This window comes from Musa acuminata, chromosome BXJ1-3 (genome assembly GCF_036884655.1).
Source record: "Musa acuminata AAA Group cultivar baxijiao chromosome BXJ1-3, Cavendish_Baxijiao_AAA, whole genome shotgun sequence".
Lineage (NCBI taxonomy): Eukaryota > Viridiplantae > Streptophyta > Magnoliopsida > Zingiberales > Musaceae > Musa > Musa acuminata.
Window position 1 is genome coordinate 30948347 of NC_088329.1, and position 22297 is coordinate 30970643.

A 22297-nucleotide genomic window follows, 5' to 3' on the forward strand; every position below is an offset into this window, starting at 1 on the left:
GATCAATGACCAAAATTACAAGAGCTAAAATGAATCTTAATCCTAAATTATATATATTATTATATTAATAATTTATTATGAGTTAACATGTTATATAAGTAAATTTTAACATCCATTAACTTAGATTTAATGGGATGGGTTTATATGTTATATTTTTAAAATATATAGATTATTTTAGATACGAGCAACCCATAAAGATTTAAAAGATTCATGACCGAACTTAACTCTTTTATATATATATATATATATATATATATATATATATATATTCATTCGACTCGATGAATTCCAACATGGAAGAGGCCGTTTCCAAAAACATTTCCGCCTCTGTTTTTTGTCTTCAAAAACGGAAACAACGTCATTGGCTGGAGCGGCGCTTCGGCCACCTCTCTCCGTTCCGAGTGCCTCTTTGGATTTGGGTGCCCAGCGGCAACCATGATACGCGTGGTGATCGTGATGAACACCGAGGGCAAGCCCCGCCCCCTCAAGTTTTATGACTTCCGGGTCCCCGAAATCTCCTCCTTTTTCTCTCTTCTGCCTTGATGTTTGCATTCCAATTGGAATCGTCTCTTTAGATTGACTGCTCTTGCATGCTCTTCTCTTGAAGTCCAGCCCCCGGAGAAACAGCAGGGGCTCATACGCAGCGTCTTCACAGGTCGGAAGCCTGTAATCCCAATAATATGGAAAAGAACCCTCAATTCACCCCTCTTACTTCGTTCGTTTTATATCTTCGCTACAAAATTTCCATTAATATTTTTACGTCATTATGCCGTAGTTTTATCGGGAAGACCGGACAATGTTAGCAATTTCGTCGAAGCAGATGCAATCTTCGGCTCAGTAATCTTGTCCTCTCTTACTTTATCTCTCGTTGCAGAAAGGAGGAAGCCACCAAGAGGAGACCATAAACGTCTATATGTTTGATTTTTTGTTACAATTGTACCTCTAATTGCTGAATATAATTCCTCCTTTTAAAGTTGGATTTTTTATCAGAGAAAAATTGTTGATGATTTATAGAGCTAAGGGCCCGTAAAATTCCACAGACAATGTTGGCCATTGCTTAGAAATTTTGTAGATAGATTGTGGCTTTGATGTTTGCTCTCCAAGAAAATTCCCATCTTTCCTGCCATCTATCTTATCAATCTGGTGACTGCCACTGCCATGGTTCATCTTTCTTGCAGGGTACCCGGCTGGTATACAAGCACCTCGCGACGCTGTATTTTGTTTTTGTGTTTGATGGTTGTGAAAACGAACTACCTATGCTCAACCTCAGTCAAGGTGCAAATCAAGCTTTCAACCTAGAGATTATTTCCTTATAAAAATTTTATCGTTTGTTCTTGCATGGAACTTTTTTGACGATCGTGAGTTAATTGTGCCCATAGCCTTGTATGAAACTTCGTTCCTAATTTAGATTCTGTCAACTGCAGTCCCTGTTGAGACACTGGACAGATGCTTCAAGAATGTCGGTGAGCTTGACATAGTGTTTAACTTCAACAAGGTATGCATTTGTTTTGTAAGCAATTTCTTGGATGTTTTTGACAAGTCAGTTCGTCAACATATACACCAAAATTTCAGATTACTTGTGCATGTTCCTCCGCTATGCAACTGAAATAGTAAACTTCTCTTTCATTTTTTAAAAAAAAATGAAAATGCTATATTTAGAAGGAGTTGCAAAAACTAAGGCATTAGAGGCCTCTAGACAAGAACTAAAATGGGAAGTGCCCTGTACCCTACAAAAAAGGGTATGGTCATAGGCTACAGGGTTTAGTGTCCTATCAAAATGGTTGAAACCCATAATATTCAACCTGCTAGCAGAGGAAAGTATATCCAAAATTATGGTTTTGAGGTCCCAGAAGACCTTTGGGTTGGAGTTGATACAATTGACAAGTTGGAGACAGTCCGTCCATGTGTCCAATGTGTGTAAGCTGTGTTGGAGGGCTTGCCTGAGTCCTTCAAGCAATGCGAGCGCTACTGCCATTAGCGTTGAAGTGGCCACACAGGGAAATCTTCCCTCTATCAGGATTGTTCCTTCAATATCCTTAACAGCATCCCCGCCACCTGTAAGACCAGTAACAGGGTCAAAGGATCCATCACATTTGAGTCGAAGGCAAGAAGATACTCCCTGTGATGTGTAAGGGGGTTGTGTCATGCCCGTTCCCTCAAGAGCTTGGGTTGTGCAAATGGCATTTGTGTCAGCTATAGCCCTACAGTAGAGAAAAGCACTGAAACAATGGTTGCAAAAGCGGCAATTATTGCGGTTTAACCAAAGCTGCCAAAGGCAGTTTGCGATGGAACTTCGAGTCCAAAGACCCTCAAGATGTCCAAGGTTGTATCCCTCATTAAGCTAAGATCCTTCATTCCACTCATCGAAACAATAGAAGGAAACTAGGATATGATCCCTAACCAATCTCCAATAGGAGGAAGTAAAGCGACACTCAAAAAGAATGTGAGAGTCATTGAAGAGGTGGCAAACTTGTCATGGCTCAAGCTAGAAGTGAAGGAAGTTGGTGAAAAGATCAGCTATGGAGAGTAGATTTCATAAAAGTTTCCACATAAAGGTATTGATTTTTGGGGCCACCTCTACCTGCCACATCGCCTCCCAGCCATTCCATGCTTCTTCCTCTAGCTTTTGTTAGCTTTCACATACCTATAAGTACTGCTTGTAGTTAAAGAACCCTTCGGGGAAAGAGTCCAAACCCAAGCATCATTACTGGGAACCTGTAGGAGATGAATACAAAGGATGCAGGAGACGAGCAAGGGGTGGAACACCTCCCTTAGTTTTATCAAGTCCCAAGCCCTTCAGCAATAAGATCAGCAACAGTATCAATTTTCTCAACAGCATTAATTTTAAAGAAAGTAGGCCATCAATTAATGGGGCAGTTATAGATCCAAGGGTCCGTCCAGACTTTACAACCTTCCCCAATAATTTTATGTAGAATCCCATAAGATGATTCAATAAGTGGGAGAGACATTGTTCGGCATGGGATACCCTAGTGGTTTTGTTGTTCTCCCAAGGGTTAAGGTCCCCGTATTTGGCACTCTGGATATTGACCCAAAGCTTGCTATCACAGTTTAGAAGAGGGAGGACACACTTGGCATTAATGGTAGTTTTGATAATTTTTAGGTTGTGTATGCCAAGCCCACTGCAACTCTTAGAGTTAGCGATCTGATCCCAATTGATGAGTTTACATTTGTTATGATCAGCATTATCATTCCAAAAAAAGTTCCTAGTGACCTTGCTCATGTTACTAATGATTTTTTTATTAGTCCAAGAACTCATGAGGGTGTGGGTAGGGATAGAGTTAATAACCGAATTAATAAGGACAGTTTTGCTCATTTGAGAGAGCAACCCTTTGTACCAGTCTTTAATCTTACCAAGGGCCTTGTCAACCATCCGACCTTGGTAGTGCTCTTGGATTTTGCCATTGGAGAGAAAAGTTTCAAGATAAGGGATGGGCCAGGATCCCTCCTTAATGTCGAACAGATTGCAAATTGCATATTTCGTGGTAAGACTGCAATGCTTGGGGAAGTAAACATTAGATTTATCCAAGCTAACCGTGAGATTGGTTAGATTGGCGAATAGGTTGAGGGTAGAAAGGACACTGTTGCATGTTTTTAGGTTCGCCCTAAAGGAAAATATCAAATCGTTAGCAAACATGAGATATGAGACCTTGATTCCCTTGATGTTAAAAGGGGTGAACTTGTTAAAGCTAACAAGGTCAGTGAGAACCAAAGAGAGGATCTGCTGGATCAGAATGTAAAGATATGGTGAGATTTGGTCCCCTTGGCGTATACCTCTATGCCTAGAGAACCAATCAAAAGGAATCCCATTGATCAGACAAGCAAAGGTTGGGGAGGACAGGCAAGCAAAAATCCAAGATATAAAAATAGGAGGAAATTTCATGGGCTCCATGACCTATAAGATGGCATTCCAGGATATGCTATCAAATGCTTTGGCTAGGTCAATTTTGAGCATTACCATAGGAGAGTTGCCCTTAGAGGTGACCATGAAGTGGGGAAGCTCATTGACGATCAGAATATTATCATGGATGGATCAACCAGAAATGAACATAGATTGTTCTTGTTGAACAAGTTTGTTAAGATGAATGTGAATTCGGTTAACCAGGATCTCATAAAGCAATTTGCAAATCACGTTGCAAAGAGCGATCGACCTGTAGTCTTTGATTTTCTCAGGGTTATCATGTTTGGGAACAAGGACCACGAAAGTTCTGCCCGAACTTTGTGGGAGATGTTTGGATTTTGGAAAGAAGTTGAAAGCTTCCAAGATGTGGTCCTTAAGAGACGTTCAATATTTAAAGAAAAATTTGACAATAAAGCCGGTAGGCTTAAGAGAATTACTAATTTCCAGAAAACAGCTCACTCAAGATGGAATTGTCAGAATGAGTGAGAGGGGGAAGGGTGGGAATGAGATTCCAGTTTTCAGAGGGTTTGGAGCTAGAATGAGCCCACAAATTTGGATACCAATTAGAGAAGTGAGAACAAAACGATCGTTGTGACAAAGATCACCATTATCAAGTTTTAAAAGGTTAATGCTGTTTTTATGGTTTCTGAGGGTAGCCACTTTGTGAAAAAAATGGTGTTTTTAGCCCCTTCCACTCTTCCAAGTCCCATTTAATTTTAGCTCTTGTCTTCCACTTAATGAGGAGCTATCTATTTAAAGCAGTGAGTTTATTGTGCAGGCAGAGGAGATTAGAGTGATCATCAGGGGTAAGCATGCCATTGGAGTCTTTAGTTTCAAGGCCAACTATTTCTTTCTCAGTGTCTAGAACGACCTTTTCAAGTTTTTCATCTGTGGTGGATGTCAGAGAGAGGGTAAAGGGTGTTGATGTCTCCTCTCCATGAAGAGGCAACAATATTATTGACCTCTTGGTAAAAATATTTTAGCATTTACAGCCCTGTTTAATCTTGTTTGCTTGAATAAGAAGAGGGGCATGGTCGGACGCAGCCTGAGCCAAGTGCTGGACGAAAATCTTATCAAACAAAGAAATTCAATACTGGTTACCAAGGGCACAGTCCAACCTAGCAAAGATCCTGAAGTGCCTTGTTGCTCCAGGTGAAACGACTACCATAAAAGCCAAAATCAAGAAGACCAGAGTTAAAAACAAAGTTCTGGAAATCCAAGACAGAACTAGAAAGAAGGAACGGCCTATCTCCAAGCTTTTCATCGATAAAAAGGATAGTGCTAAAATCGTTGTAAAGAAACTATGAAAGCGAAACAGAACCGAGAGCAGAGAGCAAAGTCCAAAGAGACCGACGAGTATGAACCGAAGTGCTTGCATATATTGCGGAAAAGATCTATGGGGACATACAAGGGGTTTCCATAACGAGATTAAGACTTTGGGTATTTTTGCTAATAGTGGTAGCCTTGATCGAGGAGGATTTCTAGGCTACTAATATGCCGCCAGAACGTCCAACAACCGAGACGAAGTTCCCACTCCAAGCCTTTCCTAGCCTATGGAGGAAACTGCAGTTGCACTCCTCGTCCAGGTGAGTCTCAAGAAGAGTGATGATATCTAGTTGATGTGTTTTTATAAGGGCCATGAATTGCTCCTTTCCTTCTTGTTTCGAGGCACTCCTGTAATACCAAGAGAGTATAATAATTAGATTAGGAGAAGAGGGGGGTGTGGCGAGGGATTGAGAGCCTCTGCATCTGCAGAATCGGCACTAGGATGTAGAGTTTTCTTTTTCTTTGATTGAGAAGAGGAGAAGAAGAACGAAGGGGAGGGAGTCGACTTCATGATCTCCTCTTGAGCTTTAGGCCCATCCTTCACTATCCTGACCCACTCTAGATCTACTTTGTCTGCAAGTTAGTCATCACCCTGTTTCAACCCTTTCTCAGTTGCCTTATGGAAGACCTCCGTCACCCTGCAAACCAAAGCCTCAAACGAGGAGTTAATGTTAGAGGAAGAAGGAGAGGAGGGGAGGGTTGTTCGAGTTCGGCCTTACATTGTAAACAAGGGCAAAGATCAGAACAATGCTCGACCACGCCATAGCTGAAATAGATATTGGGTATATTTTCATATGATATTGTTTGGAAAAACTGGTAAGAGCCCTCCTTGATCCAGAAACCTTGTGGCAAAGGTTTGGAGAAGTTGATTAGGACACACACGGGCAAACTTCCCTCTTGAACGAGATAGTGTGATATCATCTATCTTCACCAATCTACCAATTCTAAAGGCAATTTTACTAAGAACGCTCGAATAGTGAAGCTCAAATGGCAAGCCTGGCAATTAAATCTAGATTGGTGCAACTTCCACTTTCTCCCACAACGATTGGAAGTTGTCCTTCCAAGGCAGGAGGGTAAGAGCCTAGCTACCAACAAACCACGACCCTCCAGTGAGGATGTCCGATAGTTCCTCCTTGGAATTGAAATGGAAGCCAAAGAATCCTGATGCTATATCCACAATCTAAATTCCATTTGGGAGTTTCCAAATCTTGAACAGGATCGATCTTAAGAATTCCAGATGGGGGTGCACGCTCGAAGAATTTTTCATAGAGACAGTGTTGCCAAGCCTCCTTGGAGGTCTTCACTTCTGAGAGGTCGAGCTCTATCACTAGATTGGAGCTCTCCTGAATGCGATGGAGGGTGGCTTCACAAGGAGCTTTGTTGCCATTTTGTGTTCCCTTGAAGAGGCTAGCCTAGGTTGATCGGATAGATTGTGGCAGCAGTGTAGGGTTGCATGATGGTCGAGAAGAAGAGAGAGGGGCTTTGCAAGAATCGTCGGGTGAGTTGGGAGGCTTGTCTGGAGGCTTTGGGGGCGGGGAAACTTTGGGGTTCATAGGGGGGAAGAGGAGTGACTCCTGTCGCCAGAGCTCACCGCTGAAGCTTTCCAGAAAACTTCTATTGTAACCGAGTAAAATGCATCTGCTCTTTCATCTTAACTAAAAGAAGAATGCACAAAAGCTAGGGAAAGTGAGCTTAGGAGAATGTTATTTTGTTCTCAATGGAATGGGTTGCAAAACAACTTGAAGCAAGTTCACTTTTAGTTAGACAAACCAATGTTACAGAGAATCAATTAACTCTATCCTGTTTGCTAGAAGTATTAGCGATAACAGAATGAGTATTTGCTCAGAACACTCATGAGCTACTCATATTAAACTTGGCATGACTGGATCTTGAACTCAATGTTTAAATATTGGCTCATTTCCCTCTACTTGTCTCTTATCTTCATATTTTCTTTCTTTAAACTTCTAGCGTTTGTTTTTATGTATAAAATAGAATGTATTTATGCTATGTTTTTTTCAAGTAGAAATGAATGCTTTGGAATAGCAACGTTTCCTATCTATAATCAACAAAAGAATCTATTACTATACCCTTACTGGCTATATTTACTATGAAAATTGATCCAAGAGGGTATCATCATATTTATAGTTTACATCAGATCATGCCAATTAGTTGGAGACCTCCATGTTCCATAAATGCTTCTCAACTGCATCTTTTAGGCATTGGACATATAGCCTTGTGATGAGTAGGTTGTAAATAGGTACGAACAGGGCGAAATTCACACTAAAAGAATAAATTATTTAGTATGCATATATGTGCCACCAATAGATAAGATATATTGAGGACAAGCCTTAGTACATCAGATAAATTGCTTTTTTGTGACCTGGATGACCACAGTTCAAGATACTGGAACAACTTCTTTATTTGTAAGGTAACCCTCAGATTCTGCATTAGTAGGAGCCTCATTTGCTGGGTTCGCCCAATGGATAAGATATATTCTTGGTGACACAGCAATGGTTACTTGGGCAGAGATTTCACTTGTCTTTTTTAGTCAGAGGGTATACTTTCAACATTTGGCTTCTTTCTCTTACCCTACTGCAGCATACACAATATGGTTTTGTCAAATTCATTTATTTTTGCATATTACATGTTCAAGTTTTATCTCTTTATACAATCCATTCTTCTAATAACATCAATTATTTTTCATTGATGAGAAATTTAATTTGGATCTTCCAAAACAAAAAGACAAATTTAAGATCTTAGAAAGTTAATTGTGGCATCATGAAATTTGTATAATTTAGAATTTCAAGAAAAACCATAATTTAGAATTTGAAAAAAAAAATTGTATGCTAATGGTTGTAGATGTGTTTACAATGCAACTACTAAAGTATGTTGTGTAAAATTGTGTTTTTGTATATTTTCTTTTGCTGATAATACAGACAAGCCATATGAGTTGTTGAGATGTGTTACTGTTGTAGAAGACAATAATTTGCTTCATTCCTTGTCATCACGTCCCATCTTATATGAAAACTAAAGTAACTTGTTTACCTAGAAGGCCGAGACGGGCTCTACAAGATTTCATGTAAACTATGTGAACGTGGATTTCTTATTCCCGGATGCATACTGTCCTAGATGAAATCATATTTGGAGGCCAGGTGCTGGAAACTAGTTCCTAGCAAGTGATTAAAGCAGTCGAGGAAATCTCAAGGTGCTATCTCTTTCGAGCTCTCTTCCAAACTCGACCACATGAGAAATTATTTGTTTCTCTACGTTAACTGAGATTAGTTTCATTTTAACAGGCTAGAGAAATCTTCCAATTCAATCAGCTGGGTGCCAAAGTCTGTAACCAGAAGGTTTGGCCGCTAGTCTGCTGCAAATTTCAGGATGTGGTTCCAGGACCAGTGCATCACTGTGTAGGTTTCTTCAATCTTCTGCATTTGAGTTGATAACATCAACAGATTGGGAGCTAGTTTGAGCCATGGTGAAGGTGTGCTTCTTATGGGTTAATACTCTATTGGATCAAGTTATTCTGATCTACCTTTGTATTATCATGGAAACATGCAAGTAAAATATTAACCCTAATTTGCTCAGGGAAACAGGAGACATTTCACCGAGGCCAGACCGCACCTGGTATATTTGCTTACATTGCTAGGTAAGCAACTTGGTATGGAGGCTAGGTAAGCACCTGGTATGGAGACATTTCACCGAGGCCAGACCGCACCTGGTATATTTGCTTACATTTGCACCTGGTATGGAGACATTTCACCGAGGCCAGACCGCACCTGGTATATTTGCTTACATTGCTAGGTATATTTGCTTACATTGCTAGGTAAGCACCTGGTATGGAGGCTGGGCTGCCCCCTTTTATATGTTTACTGGGTTCGTCTGGACTGATTCAGTTTTTAGCAACTTCGATACTGATGGATTTTCCAGAACTTGTAAGTCAGGCCAATTTTCATTAGGCAAGTATACTTTTAGATTTAATTCCCTGATAAATGTATGCTGTCTGAGTCATGCTATCAGTTTGCTTTTCCATTTATTTCATTGCTTTGTGTTTATTTCAAGTTACCAGAAAGTGATTTCTGTCATTATCAGTTCCTACATAGTTCATCATAATTTTATGTCATTATTGGAAGCCTTATCTCACCCCATATGGTCTTTACTCTGTATTCATTTTTCCTTTTATAAATTTAGCTTTCATTATGATAATTGTTTGAGCATATACCTCTCTACAGCCGTCAGTTCTAATTGACATTATTGTTATAAAGTAACTGTAAAACATATATCATCACTCATCATTGGCTCCTGGTGAGTTGTATTAGCAGTATTTATTTGCATGTCTGGTTGGGATACTACTGTCAGAAAAAAGAGGTTTCAAGGAATCATGATTAGTAGTATAAGTTCATTTAATCAGGCCAGCCTGAATAAGCTTTGCACCACAGGTTGGAATTGGCTAATTTGTCTGCACATCCTTCCAACCATTGCTTAGTAAAAGAGATGAGCTGGTCAATTTGGCAAACTCAAATCTTCTCTGGATTGCATGGATTTAATTAGTATGATTGTGATTAGGTGTGCACATCAAGTGATAATATGCCTTGTGCAAATGCTTCACGGTTGGAGTATACAACCACACCACGGGCAGTGTGTTCATTGCATCTGAAGTGTTGATTGCAGCGTTCTCTCTTTCTCCCTTAGGGTATATGCACTGATGCTGACCACTCTTTGACCAGATTGATGATCTCGTCACTAATCGAATGTTTTCGTACAGAAAGGTGGTCGTGGATCGGTCGGATCCTATCCATGGTGCCAGAGTTTGAACAGGACTGTTCTTGCGTTGCCATGGAGGAATACGAAGGGATCTCCTTTTCCCTTGCTTCTCTCCATCTTCCAGCTTACGTTACTTGGATTCCAACCTTGCCCTGCGTTTTAAGGGAAGACGGAGCGGAGCAGGTCAAAGGCCAACCCACGCCAGCCAGTAGTAGTCATTCATTCAGTTTACCTATCTTCTCCACCACTCGCTCTTGCTTCCACGCCGGAGATGCTCGATCGAGCTTCGTGTGGCTCAGTCGTAGCCCTTTTGCTTTACAAATGGGCAAGCGGAGACCGAGTTGGGCACCCTGTTTTGATCACTATTAATGGTCTCCCACCTTGCGTGGCACCCTTCTCTCCAGTCGCCATGAGATCAGATCACCGTTGCTTTGCAGTGTAGCACGCCACCTTGTTCAATGGGTTTGAATTCGCATGTTTCTTGCCCCATCTTGAGGTGGCGGTGGAGAGATAGTGGTCTTCTTTTTCACCGATGCAACAGCCAACGCCACCTCCGGGCTCCAGCTCAAGTCTTCCAAAAGAACCATGCCGGAGTAATAGAATATGAGAAGGAGAACATGGTGACATGGGGTTGGCAGTGATGAATCCTCCTAGCGTGGTAGCCTCGTCAGCCCTAAGGCAAGAACACAGGTGGCGCTGCCCTCCAAGCTCCCCATCATCCCCTCTTTTGAACGCTTGGAGGAGCAGCAGCGCAGCACAGCACTCACCCACTCTGCTTCAGCTCCGGTATTGACATGACACTCGAAAGTCCAACCAGAAGCCTATATAAACAATAGTGGCGATGTGATCTTTTTTAGTCGCCTCCCCCTCCCCTGTTTCTTCTTTTGCAGCAGCCCATGCCCCACCGAACTCAGCATCTCCACCAATGATCCACCCTCACTGTAATTAATAGATTTCTAGTGCCAAAAGAACAGGAAAGCTGCAGTGACATGGTGCTTCGTGATGATGATGACGATACTTGGTTTTCCCTCTATATTTTTGCATGTGGGAGTTCTTTCGACCATTCCAGCAAATTGAGTACTTAGAAGAGCACCACAAGTTCCAAGATTTAATGGTGAGTTCCAGTTGGTGGAGGAGGTACAGGGACGATAAGGTTGTTTACTTCACAGGCATCTCATGATGGTGCTCTAAGCTTTTACCATTTTGTTGAACTATCGGTGTATCATTAGGAGGACAGCTTTGGGAATGCTTAAAGAGTCAGCTGCCATGGGAGTTATCAAAGAACACGAGTAGGAAGAGTACTTCTGCAATCACATGCAGTACTTGCGCAACTTCACTTGAAGATGGTGACATTTGCGTGCTGGATTCTGCATGTACCTCTACTCGAGAAGTCCCATCTGCTCTCCGATGGGAACTGCGTATCCTTGGGAAGAAATGACCCTCTCAGGGTTACCAAGATGGACATATTAGATTCATGTATATTCTCAAACCATACATCAGATTAGAATAGGAAAAGAAGGAAATAGAGAAGGCTTTAAGGGCAAAGACACAAGAATTTGTGCACTCATTACACATAGGAAATGAGATGATCTGTTTCAGAACTACTCACCCTCTTCACATCGCCATTCATGCACAAAATCCCTTCCAGTGCAGCTGCCCTCTTTTTGTCTTCACTGGTGGAAGGTGATAGAACACTGTTGATGCCACTAGTATCAGCAGTGATGGGAGCGATAGGAGGAGGAGGAGGAGAAGAATTAGAAGCTCTTGTCAGTTCTCTGGCTCTCTCCACCTCCATCCTCCAATCTGTGCCGGCGAGCACGTATGCCATGATGGCCGCGCACGACGCCTGCGCCGCCAGCAGCCCCAGCCACAGCCCCGGGAGCCCCATTTTCCCGACGAAGCTCAGCAGTATGGCAACAGGCAGTCCGATCAAGTAGAAGGAGCCCAGATTGATGTTGGCCCCGGTGGTCGGCCTCGCGCTCCCCCTTAGCACGCCGCACCCAGTGGTCTGTGGGCAATTCCCGAGCTCACACAGCCCGGCGATTGGCAGCGCCAATGCTGTGAGCTTCAGAGTCTCTGCGTCGTTTGTGAACAGCCTCCCCCATTGATGCCTCATCGAAGTCGTGAAGACCATCGCTGCGAGCCCGAGCAGGACGGCGCACGCCAAGGATACCACGGCCGCGGTCCGGGCCTTGGCCGGACGGTTAGCTCCCAACTCGTTGCCGACCCGGGTGGACACCCCCAGGCTCAACGCCGACGGGAAGACGTACACCAAGGACGTAGTCTGGATAAGTATCCCCATGGAAGCAACTGCTGCCTTGGGGTTGGCCAGCAGGCCGCTGAACAGTACCATGAACTCGTACCACCACCACTCGAGGCACACGGACACGCACGACGGTGCGGCGAGCTTGAGCAACGTCGACCAACCCCTGAGGCAGTCCATGCTCGGCCTCACCCACGAGTCCTTGCACACGCCAGAGCACAGGACGAAGAGAAGCAAGCATATGAACAGGTTCAAATTGGTCCAGACCATCGCCAGGGCCACGCCCGCGATACCCATTTTGAGATGCACGACGAGGAGATAGTTCAACGGCACGTGGAGGACGACGGAGACGAGCGAGCAGTACGTGACCGGAAAGGTGATGTTTTGAGATCTCAGGTAGATGCGAAGAGGGTGGAGAACTGACAAGAAGAAGAGGTCAGGAATCGCGAATGTAATGAAGATGTGGGCGGTGGAGGAGATCCGCTCATCCTGCCCGCACCACAGGAGGATTCTCTTCATATTGAGCCAAAGGAAGGCGATTGGGATGGACGCCGAAAGCAGGAGCAGAATGGTCCGTTGCAGAGTGAGACCGAGGAGCTTGCGTTGCTTGGCGCCGAAGGCCTGGCCACAAATGGGCTCCATGCCCATGGCGAGGCCGGAGAGGACGGAGTAGCCAGTGATGTTCGCAAACCCGATCGACAGGGAGCCGCCCGCCAGCTCGAGCTGGCCGAGGCCGCCAAGGAAAAGCATCGATATCATGGCGCGCGAGTAGAGGACGAGGCCAGTTAGAGCCGTGGGGATAGAGATCTTCCCTATGGCCCTCATTTCTTCTGCCGCCTGAATCCAATTCATGCGAGCAAAGCATATCAACCGTCAGCATCTCTATATATCGGCTAGCGAAAGCACCAAGTGTGTGCATGCATTGGTGTGGCAGAGGGAGTAGCAGTGTGTTTACCTCTGCAAGACCGGGGCATCTGTGGAGGTCTTGGTCAAGGGGTTCGAGAGGGAGATCCTCCATACGGAGCTTGTGGGTACTTAAGAGATGAGAGTTCGTATCGAAGGGGAAAGAGGTAGGAGAGGAGGGTGTGGTGTTGCACATGGTTCTGCTGCTTCCTTGTTTTGGCTTCTGGTTGTCTCTCCACTAAGCTTCGCACGGCACAAAGATACTTCTCCAGTTCGTGAGTGCTGCAGCGCGCAGTGGCTCTTTGGTTCCTTCGCGTGCTCTGCCGCTGCTGCCGCTGCTGCCGCCTGCTAATTGGGAGGGAGCACGGGGGAGTCCACACCTCCTTGGGAGATACACATCCCCTTATATAGTGGGAGAGTACACAGATACACCACACGTGTCAATTGTTTATTCCCGAGGTGGGTTCGGGGCATACTTCCCTTCCCACTCTCCATTTGGCTCGTATCAGCAGAAAGGACCGTGATGTGGTTGGTTCCGGCACCAGTTCACGTACGTCCCTCCCTACCGAGAATGGCAGTCCGCTCAGGGTCTACTGCTTTGACTCGCTTCTTCCTTCATCATGCTTACGCCCGGGCCGGAGTGGCAGGCCGCTCAGGGTCTACTGCTTTGACTCGCTTCTTCCTTCATCATGCTTACGCCCGGGCGGGCGTCGCAAATCCTCTGCAACCGTAGTTGAACTCGGTCGAGCTGAGACTCATCGTACAGTTGCAAGCAACTCTAGCCTTCATGATCTGTCCCTCTCGCTGGAATTTTCTCGGTGTTTAGCATGGCCACCTCCTCATTTCCTGTAGGCACTGTGTTGCCTCCGAAGTTTTACTCTGTTTCCTTCCTCAAAAGAGTGCAAAGAACGCTTCGGTTGGTGCTCTGTTATCCGAGTTTTGTTGGAATCTCGAGCACCCTGCCATCCATCTCTGTCTCTTGGATTTTGCTAGAATGATAGGTGGGCCTCGCTCGCAGCTGCGGCTGCGGGGCCTCCCCCGGTCCTCCTAGAATGAAAGGTGGGCCTCGCCCGCCGCTGCTGCTGCGGCGGGGCCTCTCCCGATCCTGCCTGCCTGTGTTCCCTCTCCAGCTTTGTCTGCGTGTTCCATTTCTCTCGAAGTCGCTTCAGCTCTCCAAGGGTCCTATGACTCACGCATCGCAAACGCCAAGCGCTCGCTATGTTTTGTCTCGATAACCCTCCATGTTCTTCCATTAGTGTTGCGCTACGGTACACCACCATGTCCTTTTCAATTCATCAGGCTAAAGTGACACATTTGTACTTTTCATGATCAGACACAGGGAAGATTAAAAGGAGAAGTATGCAAAATAATCTTAACTAGCAATCACTGACATGTTCTCGAGTGCCACCAAAAATGTCAAAGAGGTGTGAAACAGGAAGATGAGTCTGAAGTACCACCACACCAAATGAACAGTGAGAAACGATCAGAAGAATGGGGGAGGGTAAAAGTTAGAGAGCACAAACGCTGGGCACCCGTAACATAATGGTGGTGGTAAATGGTGCATAGTGCCGAGGAAGCAGTTGGAAGGTAGGAAACACAAAAGGACATGCACTGCTCGCCGGTTCGTTTGTATCCATGGCCGCAACATCATGAGGCGTCAGCTCAAGGGCCTGAGCAGAGCAGCAAGGCCTCCCGAGTCCCCACAACAACAACGCGATGGCGAGCACAGGTTGACACATGATCGATCTCATTCTCTCGCTCGCACGCAAGCACTTTGTTTGTCCTCGTTGCGCTACACGGCGACGGAGGTGAAGGGACGCATATCAGCGGCGAAAGAGATGAAGCACAGTTGTCCTTTGGTCCGCTAGTTAGGACTCGATGCATCTGGCTTTAGCTTGTCAAATCTTAGGCCTATCTTGCACGAAGGGGTTTAGGTTGGAAGGACCCTTCGCAGAACTCCGGTGATCTCGACAAGTACTGGAGAACCCTGGGTTGATCCGCACAGTGAGCACAGAAGAATCTGGTGACCGGTATGCAGCTCGCTTCAGTCGAAGGACCAACCTACGACTTGACTTGGCACGGCACTCACTGCTCGCTCTACCTCTCTGGGAACCACACCTCATTTTGCTGTGACTGGAATTCAAGGGAAGCTACTATTAGGTGTTTGCATGCCGGGTAAAAGTAGTAGTGGTTTTTACAGGGGAGGGAGATTTCAGACTCGCATGCCATAGTAGGCATGGAAGGCAGTAGATTGAAAGCCAGCATAGGTTTTCAGGAGGAACAGGAACCTATTTGCAAGAGAAGTAGCGACTGCTTTGGAGATCGCTTTGAGGGCCTATAACCCAAGGCATGTCTCCATCATAAAGCTTGCTACAATTCTCTCGTAGCCAGCCCTGACCCCTGTAGAACAGAACCAGTGGCTCCGACCATTTGAATTTGGAATCAGCCGAATTGGTTTCAGAGGGTTTTGAATCGAAATTATCTATTTTATTTTTTTAAAAAAAATCTTTTTATTTTTGATTGATTTGGAATTGAACCGAAATCAAATCGAAACCTTTGAACGATCGATTTCAGCTGTAGATAGTAGGAACTGGAACTAAACCACCCTATTGTGGTTTAATTCAATTTCGAGCCGTTGATTGGTTCAATTTTAGTTCAATTCTAGTTTGAATCAAATCAGATCTACTCACACCTATAAGCATCAAGTGACATGGTTGAGGAGGATCGAAGAACAAACTTAACGTAATAGAGTCACCTAAAGAAATTCTACTAATAAAATATGTTTTTATTTATTAAATCCTTTTGTTATTTACTTGTCCTCGACCTGTGATTATATCAAAGTTTGGGAGAAAGAGCAAACTTGCAAATCAAAATAAAATTTACTGGTTTATTTGTGTAGTTCGACACTCTTTGCTTACATCTTAAAAAAAAATTTATTATTAATATTATGAGATCAATTATAAAAATTATCTCCACTCAAGCATAACTCTTTTGGTATATCCTCTTTGTATAAATCTCGAATAATTTACATAGATAAAAACCTTAGAGAGAAATCTAAAAGCATCTCAAAATATTTTCTAATGTCTTATTTTTTCTATATATATGTTTTATATTAAGATTCTTTTTGCTTGTAGGAGATTTTAAACTCGAGAGATCGAGAGAGAGAGAGAGATTCTTATCTTCATATGCTGACTTGTACATCCTCCATCCCCCCCCCCCCCCCCCCCCCCCCCAAAAAAAAGATAACAATAAAGACAAAAACACGTAGGAGTTTATTCCTGTAACACTGTGAAGCATTTAATAAAGGATCTAACTTCAATGACCAACTCAAAAAAATACTGCAGTCATCGAAAAGGAACAAAATCTATATTTTTATGAACTCAACACCCTATTTGACCACCTCGTCCCCCAACCATTGCCAACCTGCAAGTGCTTCCTACAGCAAAGGCCGGCGAATTGGCACCCTCACAAACTGTAATCCAGTGGCCCACTTCTGAGAAAACAACCAAACCTATCCCCATCCCCATCGCCAAACAACCAAACCTATACACGATAACATCCAGCTCTTGCAAACCAATACTGGAAATGCCCTGCTCGATGGAACCATTAAGATACTGCAGTTCCTTCTCTTGTGTTTGCTGTGACACGGTCAACGCCACGTCTGACTTTTCTTTCCCGCTTGGCGTTTGGGCTGTGGCCTTCTGAACCTTTGATCCCATGACCTTTTCTTACGAGGCAGAATCGATCAACGTTTTCATCACGTATGCAATTAGCTCTCCCTGTGGCGAGACGAGATTTGGTCGACAATTAGTCGTTGGTGTAATGTCCACAGAAGCCACCCACGTGAACTTATGGAATCCTGTGCAGATATTGCCTCATCGATCTCGAGATCTCACATGCTTGGCTTTAATCTTAACCGAGTGCCGGAGTCGTCACGAAGCATCTTCGAGTTCACCCACCCGATTGCCATGAGTTGCAGCACTGCTGCCAACTTTGGTCTCCCGACGATCCGACGGACGACCGATAGATTCGTTACGATCGCTGCTTCGCTTCACAGTCCCGGCAAGCTCTGAACTCAGCCTTGTTTACTCAAAAGGATTAACATCAGAGAAGAAAAGATGCTCTGTTCTTGAGGCACAGGACTACTGTTGGAAAGATCTCGGGTATCTTTAAATAGTAACTCCGGCCTCGAGAGAATCCCACTGGATCCCTGTCTAACATCATTGCTGCTGTCAGCTTCGTATGGGCTTCCCTATGTTGAATGAGCAACCTCCCATCTCTTTGGATTCCGAAGCAGATGATGCTAAAGCTTCTTGTCACGTGAGGATAAGTCACTGTCTTGAGTCGGATTCCAAGTGTTGGCAACGTTGGTTCCTCATATTATAATATCAGATATGGTGAGATGCAGGGAATGGTTGAGCTGGGCTTGTCTCCGATGCAAGGATCGAACGCCAGAGATGCATTGATAAAACTTCAAAAAGGATCAGCAGGAGATAGTTATACATAACAAAGATCGCAGCAAGTTGCAGTATATATTTATATCTTCACCTCAGCAGTCTATTGCTTCATGAAGTAGTTTATTAGATAGGGTTTGTGATGCCTAAGTGAGCAGCAATAATTGGCTATATAATACGTGACTGCGAGGCATCCCAAAACGCCGAGATGCATAAAGATGGCAGCTCCAGCTTTGTTGCAGGCTGAGTTGGGACATAAAAACTTTGGGATTCTGATGGATTTGACCATATGTAATCCTGAACAGGAACTAGGAAAACAAATGGATCTCCTTCTCTTCACTGTTCTGCTCTGCAGCTCCAATTCACTGCACTTGTGCTGATCTTTCTTGTCATTTATTTGTGATGGTGACTTATTTTGGATCAGAGTGTGAACTATGGGACACATACACGTATGCAATCCCTCTGATGGTAGCCCATTAACCCTCGTGGACTAAAGGTATTGTTTAATGCATAGGTCCACGTGAAACTGGTCGTCTTTGTCGCACTCATTTTCTTCTTATGCCTCTTCCTCTCCTTTCCTGATCTAAACGCCTTCCTGTGTAAGGGAAACGAAATCGCAGTGAAGTTGACGAGTCAACTTGATTTATGTGTTCTCTTCTCTTTTTTCTTTTCCTTAGTAAATCTACACAAGCACCAATCATTTGTTTGCCATGAGTTCAGCTACAACCAGGAGCTATTTATGGCAATATATCATCATGTTGGTGATACAGCAGGCAACCGGAGGTGGTGGATGGCAGGGAGGGCTCCTGCTTTGTGTCTTTATTAGCTGTAGCGGATGACTTACCAGATAGATGCAAATCGCATCCATCGATGAGTGGTCATGGAGAAGACGATAGCTTGGGAGCCAGAGACTTCTGTAACTTTGCAGCGATGGGGCTGCCTGTCATATCATCTTCCGACTCATTGGTCGCAAAGTTGATTCGATTGGTAAATGTTATAACACGTATCTATTCTTCCCCCTAAAGAAGAAATAATTTTGTTGACACTGTAGCTGCCTGCTAAAAACATATAAATATTATAGATTTAGAAGGAAAGATGGAGGTCTCCAAGTCTTATAAAAGGGCCCAAAAGCCTCCATAAGAACAGTGGTAGACGAAGTATGAACGCTCAGGGTACCCAAGAAGCTTAGCACAAATATAGATACAAGGAGAAGAAGATTGCTCTTTCATATCTAGAGAACTGAAGGGTTCAAACTTGCTGCTGCAGGTTGGCTTTCCTCCTCCATCTCAACACTGTCGGAGCAGTCTTTAGCTTCCTCCTTTCTGCTGGTTCTTTGTTTTCTTTGATGTCTAGTAGCTTATCAAGATAGAGTTCCTTCTCTTGGCTCTTGAAAAGATCATGTTCTGTAGAGTAACTTGATGGTGTTAATTTGATCCTGTAGAGGTCTACCTTGATTCAGGTTCCATCGGTTCCTCTCTCAGAGCAAGAATCTGGCAACATGGAAGCATTACCATCTCCAGGCTACTCTGACATGGTAAGGAGCCCCAGGTGAAGTCCTTTAGCTAGAGTACCAGAGTACCAAAAGAATGCGCTTAAGCTCCTTTCTTGTACAATCGACAGGGAATGGATCACAGTTTCTTCAATCAGTGGGACTTGACTGCTTTGGATCACTACAGTACACCAGTGGCCCTTGGGCGAGATCTAGATCAGTCTCCTTCCTCCGAGAGCTACACCTCATACCCTTCCTCCCACCCGCAAGCGAGCACTGTTCGACCCAATAAACTCATCAAGACTAGCAGCTGGAAATCCTGCGCGACCGAGCAGAACTCGGCTCCTGAAGCGTCCTGTCCGAGAATTCTGTCATTTGGCAACCCGGAGTCGCCCATCTGTCAGTATGGCAGTCATGCTGCGACGGGGAAGACGAAAGAAGAGGCGGATGGGTCGATTCCTAAAGGCTCAAAGAGGAACTACGACACCATGTTCGGCGATGGAACGAAGAGCGGGAACACGGGGGTCAGGTCAGCCTCTCATAACCAGGAACACATAATGGCTGAGAGGAAGCGTAGAGAGAAGCTAAGCCAACGATTCATAGAGCTATCCGCCGTAGTTCCCGGCCTAAAGAAGGTACATTCTCGATCGATGAATCCTTTACTTTTAATGTGCCGCAACAAAGCTGACAAAATCTCTCTTCATGTCTCCTGCTCCTGGGAAGATGGACAAGGCGTCTGTTCTTAGCGATGCTATCAAGTACCTGAAGCAGCTTCAAGAGAATGTCAAGGCCCTTGAAGATCAAGTTGCAAAGAGGAATGTTGAGTCAGCGGTACTCGTCAAGAAATATCAGCTGTGTGCTGATGATGATAGCTCCTCCTGTACTGAGAACTTCAACGAACGCCAAAGCGGCGAGTCCCTCCCAGAGATCGAGGCCAGAGTGTGCGAGAAGACCATCCTCATCAGGATTCATTGCGAGAACCGGAAAGGAGTACTGGTGAAAGCACTGTGCGAGATCGAGAAGCTCCATCTTTCTGTAATGAACACGAGCGTCATGCCCTTCGCTGGCTCTTCTCTCGACATCACTGTGATGACTCAGGCAAGACTCAGCATGAAGTTTATCCGTCGGTCCAGTTTGAGCACTTGATGACCTTCCTGTGTTGTGTTGTCTTCTTTTGCAGACCGAAGAGGAGTTCTCGATGACCGCCAAAGACATAGTGAAGAAGCTCAACTCTGCTTTCAGAGAATTCATGTGACGAACCGCATCAAATTCTCTGTGGAAAATAATAAAAGATTAGCTAGACTTCAGTTCCCAACTACTGGATCTTGTTCTAAAACACCAGGCCTGTTATCCCCCAGCACTCCAAAGATCACCATTTGCATCATGTTTTTCGTTGCACGAGTGTTTATCTTCAGGTTCTTTTGCTCCTCTCATCGCAAACTTTTTTGCATGGTTGAACTACTTGATCATGTTTTCAGAAGGGGAAGAGTGATAGATACGCTTGGTTCTGTTTTCTTCTTCTTCTTTTCCTTTCTGAGGATTGCTTTGGCAAGTTGACTTTTCCGTTCAATCCCGATCTTCCCTTTGTAGACCTTTTCTCTGAGGAGTTCGACAATGTAAACAACTGCATCCTCAGTTCCCAACCAGTGTTTCCTCAAAGCTTGGATGAGCTTCTTAGTTCTGGGGGATGATCAAATCCTTGTTTCAAAAGTTTGGAGAGATCCTTCTTGAGGATCTTACGAATAATTCCTAGTTGGACTCTGTTTGCTTTTGTTGTCTTGTGGGAAATTGTAAGAAACTCCAAACATGCACCATGGCAGAGGATTAACAGCAAAATGCTAAGAACTGTGAGCATTGTTTTGCTTTCCTTTCTTGCGTTGTTCCACCCAATCCATATTGCATTTTGGGGCAAGACAACTCTGGTACTGTTGGCCGAGGTGTTTAACAATGCTGGAAAATCTTATTTAAATTCCTAATACGGAAAAAATCTTCTTCATGAAAATAATACTTCAGGGCGACAATCGCTTTCGATCCCCATTACAGATTGTGATTTTGGTGGCACGTCTTTGTCCTTGCTACATTGATCGATGCGGACCAGTGAACTTCTACCGTCATCGTGAGCTACTCTGTTCTTGGCATGGTATCATATTACTATATTTTAGACGGTAAACATCTGATGTAAACCAGCACAAGCAATCTTGTCTTTCTTTCGCTCATCTTTCCTTCGATGGTTTCATGATCCATCTGCATTGAGGCAGATATATGCTCGCATGAAAGGATGAAAGGAAGAGGAAAACTCACAACATTTGGCTGACATTGTCAAGAAAAAATGACAAGGTAATCATGCATACATCCATGGAGATATCCAGATGGTGGTCCAGCCATAAAACGTGGATTGGTGCTTCAGCTACCATCATGATAGGTGTCCAGCGAAGTATGTCACAGATAACGCAGTAGCCTGCCATGTTGCCGCACACATATATCCGTGGCAACAAAGTCTGCACTACACTGCAGACACAACTACAGCTACTCTGTGAAACTGATCACCGCTCATTGCCTTCTACTCTTGGGATAGTAAAGAAGGATTGAAGATGAGACTTTAGTTAAGAAATTAAAATATATTTTGAAAGATTATAAATTAATATTTTATATTTTAAATGAGATTAGATATACTTTTAAGGATAAGAAATTTTTAGTTTAAAATAGATTTTAAAAGATTTCAAATAAAATTAGTTAGAATTATAAAGGTTAGGTGATATCTATATAAATCGGTTGTATCTATATGTAGATCAATTGAAGCCTCAAATATTTAACTCTAAGTCTAAGTCTATAAGTATTTTCTTTTTGAGAAGTTCAATAAAACTTTTTTTTCCGTTTTGTTTTATTCTTCTTCTATTTGGATTGATCTTGGATTAATAGTACCTTGTTACTACTATTTAAGAAAGGGTTATACTATGTGATTCTCCCTTTCTTATCATAACCTCAAGGATGGTAATATGTATTTATAAGATCTCCTTAGTGAAGAAGATAATCTTTTTGAACCATGGAATATTATAATCGAGTTAGTAGATTTTGTTGAATCTCGAATTTTGATGATGAAACCAATTAATAAGTATTTATAAATTGATCTATGTTTTGAGTGATGTAGAATGCTTCGATCAGGATGAGACAATTAAAGC

The 22297-nt window shown here is 43.7% G+C and overlaps 2 protein-coding genes and 2 long non-coding RNA genes across 7 annotated transcripts; 2 read left to right on the top strand and 2 right to left on the bottom strand.

Annotated features, from left to right (window-relative positions):
* The first annotated feature begins 308 nt into the window (after nucleotides 1-308).
* On the top strand, nucleotides 309-11536 carry LOC135624556 (uncharacterized). 3 transcript variants are annotated; one of them, XR_010491727.1, is made up of 7 exons: nucleotides 309-655; nucleotides 776-1275; nucleotides 1425-1495; nucleotides 8298-8450; nucleotides 8542-8729; nucleotides 8834-9938; nucleotides 10011-11531. It is a non-coding gene; the product is annotated as an uncharacterized LOC135624556 (long non-coding RNA). The 3 variants fall into 3 exon arrangements; XR_010491726.1 differs by having other exon boundaries at nucleotides 309-1275; nucleotides 8295-8450; nucleotides 10011-11536; XR_010491725.1 differs by having other exon boundaries at nucleotides 309-1275.
* LOC135624562 (uncharacterized) lies at nucleotides 7527-9009 on the bottom strand. The gene is made up of 2 exons (XR_010491728.1): nucleotides 8870-9009; nucleotides 7527-7837 (listed from the first exon to the last, which is right to left on the bottom strand). It is a non-coding gene; the product is annotated as an uncharacterized LOC135624562 (long non-coding RNA).
* On the bottom strand, nucleotides 11459-13900 carry LOC135624550 (protein DETOXIFICATION 48-like). Its single transcript, XM_065128285.1, has 2 exons — nucleotides 13228-13900; nucleotides 11459-13109 (listed from the first exon to the last, which is right to left on the bottom strand). Exons 1-2 carry the CDS (start codon nucleotides 13369-13371, stop codon nucleotides 11577-11579), a joined length of 1677 nt encoding a protein of 558 aa, XP_064984357.1. The 5' UTR covers nucleotides 13372-13900; the 3' UTR covers nucleotides 11459-11576.
* Nucleotides 13901-18737: 4837 nt separating this feature from the next.
* LOC135583778 (transcription factor bHLH18-like) lies at nucleotides 18738-20985 on the top strand. 2 transcript variants are annotated; one of them, XM_065128317.1, is made up of 5 exons: nucleotides 18738-18895; nucleotides 19089-19163; nucleotides 19250-19753; nucleotides 19842-20216; nucleotides 20299-20985. In XM_065128317.1, the coding sequence occupies exons 2-5, from the start codon at nucleotides 19128-19130 to the stop codon at nucleotides 20371-20373; spliced, it is 990 nt and encodes a 329-aa protein (XP_064984389.1). In that variant the 5' UTR covers nucleotides 18738-18895; nucleotides 19089-19127; the 3' UTR covers nucleotides 20374-20985. The 2 variants fall into 2 exon arrangements, with proteins under 2 accessions (XP_064984389.1, XP_064984385.1); XM_065128313.1 differs by having other exon boundaries at nucleotides 18741-18895; nucleotides 19071-19163.
* Nucleotides 20986-22297: the final 1312 nt, after the last annotated feature.

Excerpts from the sequence above, each read along its gene's own strand:
- LOC135624550 (XM_065128285.1), bottom strand. The coding sequence starts at position 13,371 with ATGTGCAACACCACACCCTCCTCTCCTACCTCTTTCCCCTTCGATACG. Across the intron at positions 13,110-13,227 it reads GATGCCCCGGTCTTGCAGAG|GCGGCAGAAGAAATGAGGGC; the intron begins GTAAACACACTG and ends AATTGGATTCAG.
- LOC135583778 (XM_065128317.1), top strand. The coding sequence starts at position 19,128 with ATGGAAGCATTACCATCTCCAGGCTACTCTGACATG. Across the intron at positions 19,164-19,249 it reads CTCCAGGCTACTCTGACATG|GGAATGGATCACAGTTTCTT; the intron begins GTAAGGAGCCCC and ends TACAATCGACAG. Across the intron at positions 19,754-19,841 it reads TAGTTCCCGGCCTAAAGAAG|ATGGACAAGGCGTCTGTTCT; the intron begins GTACATTCTCGA and ends GCTCCTGGGAAG.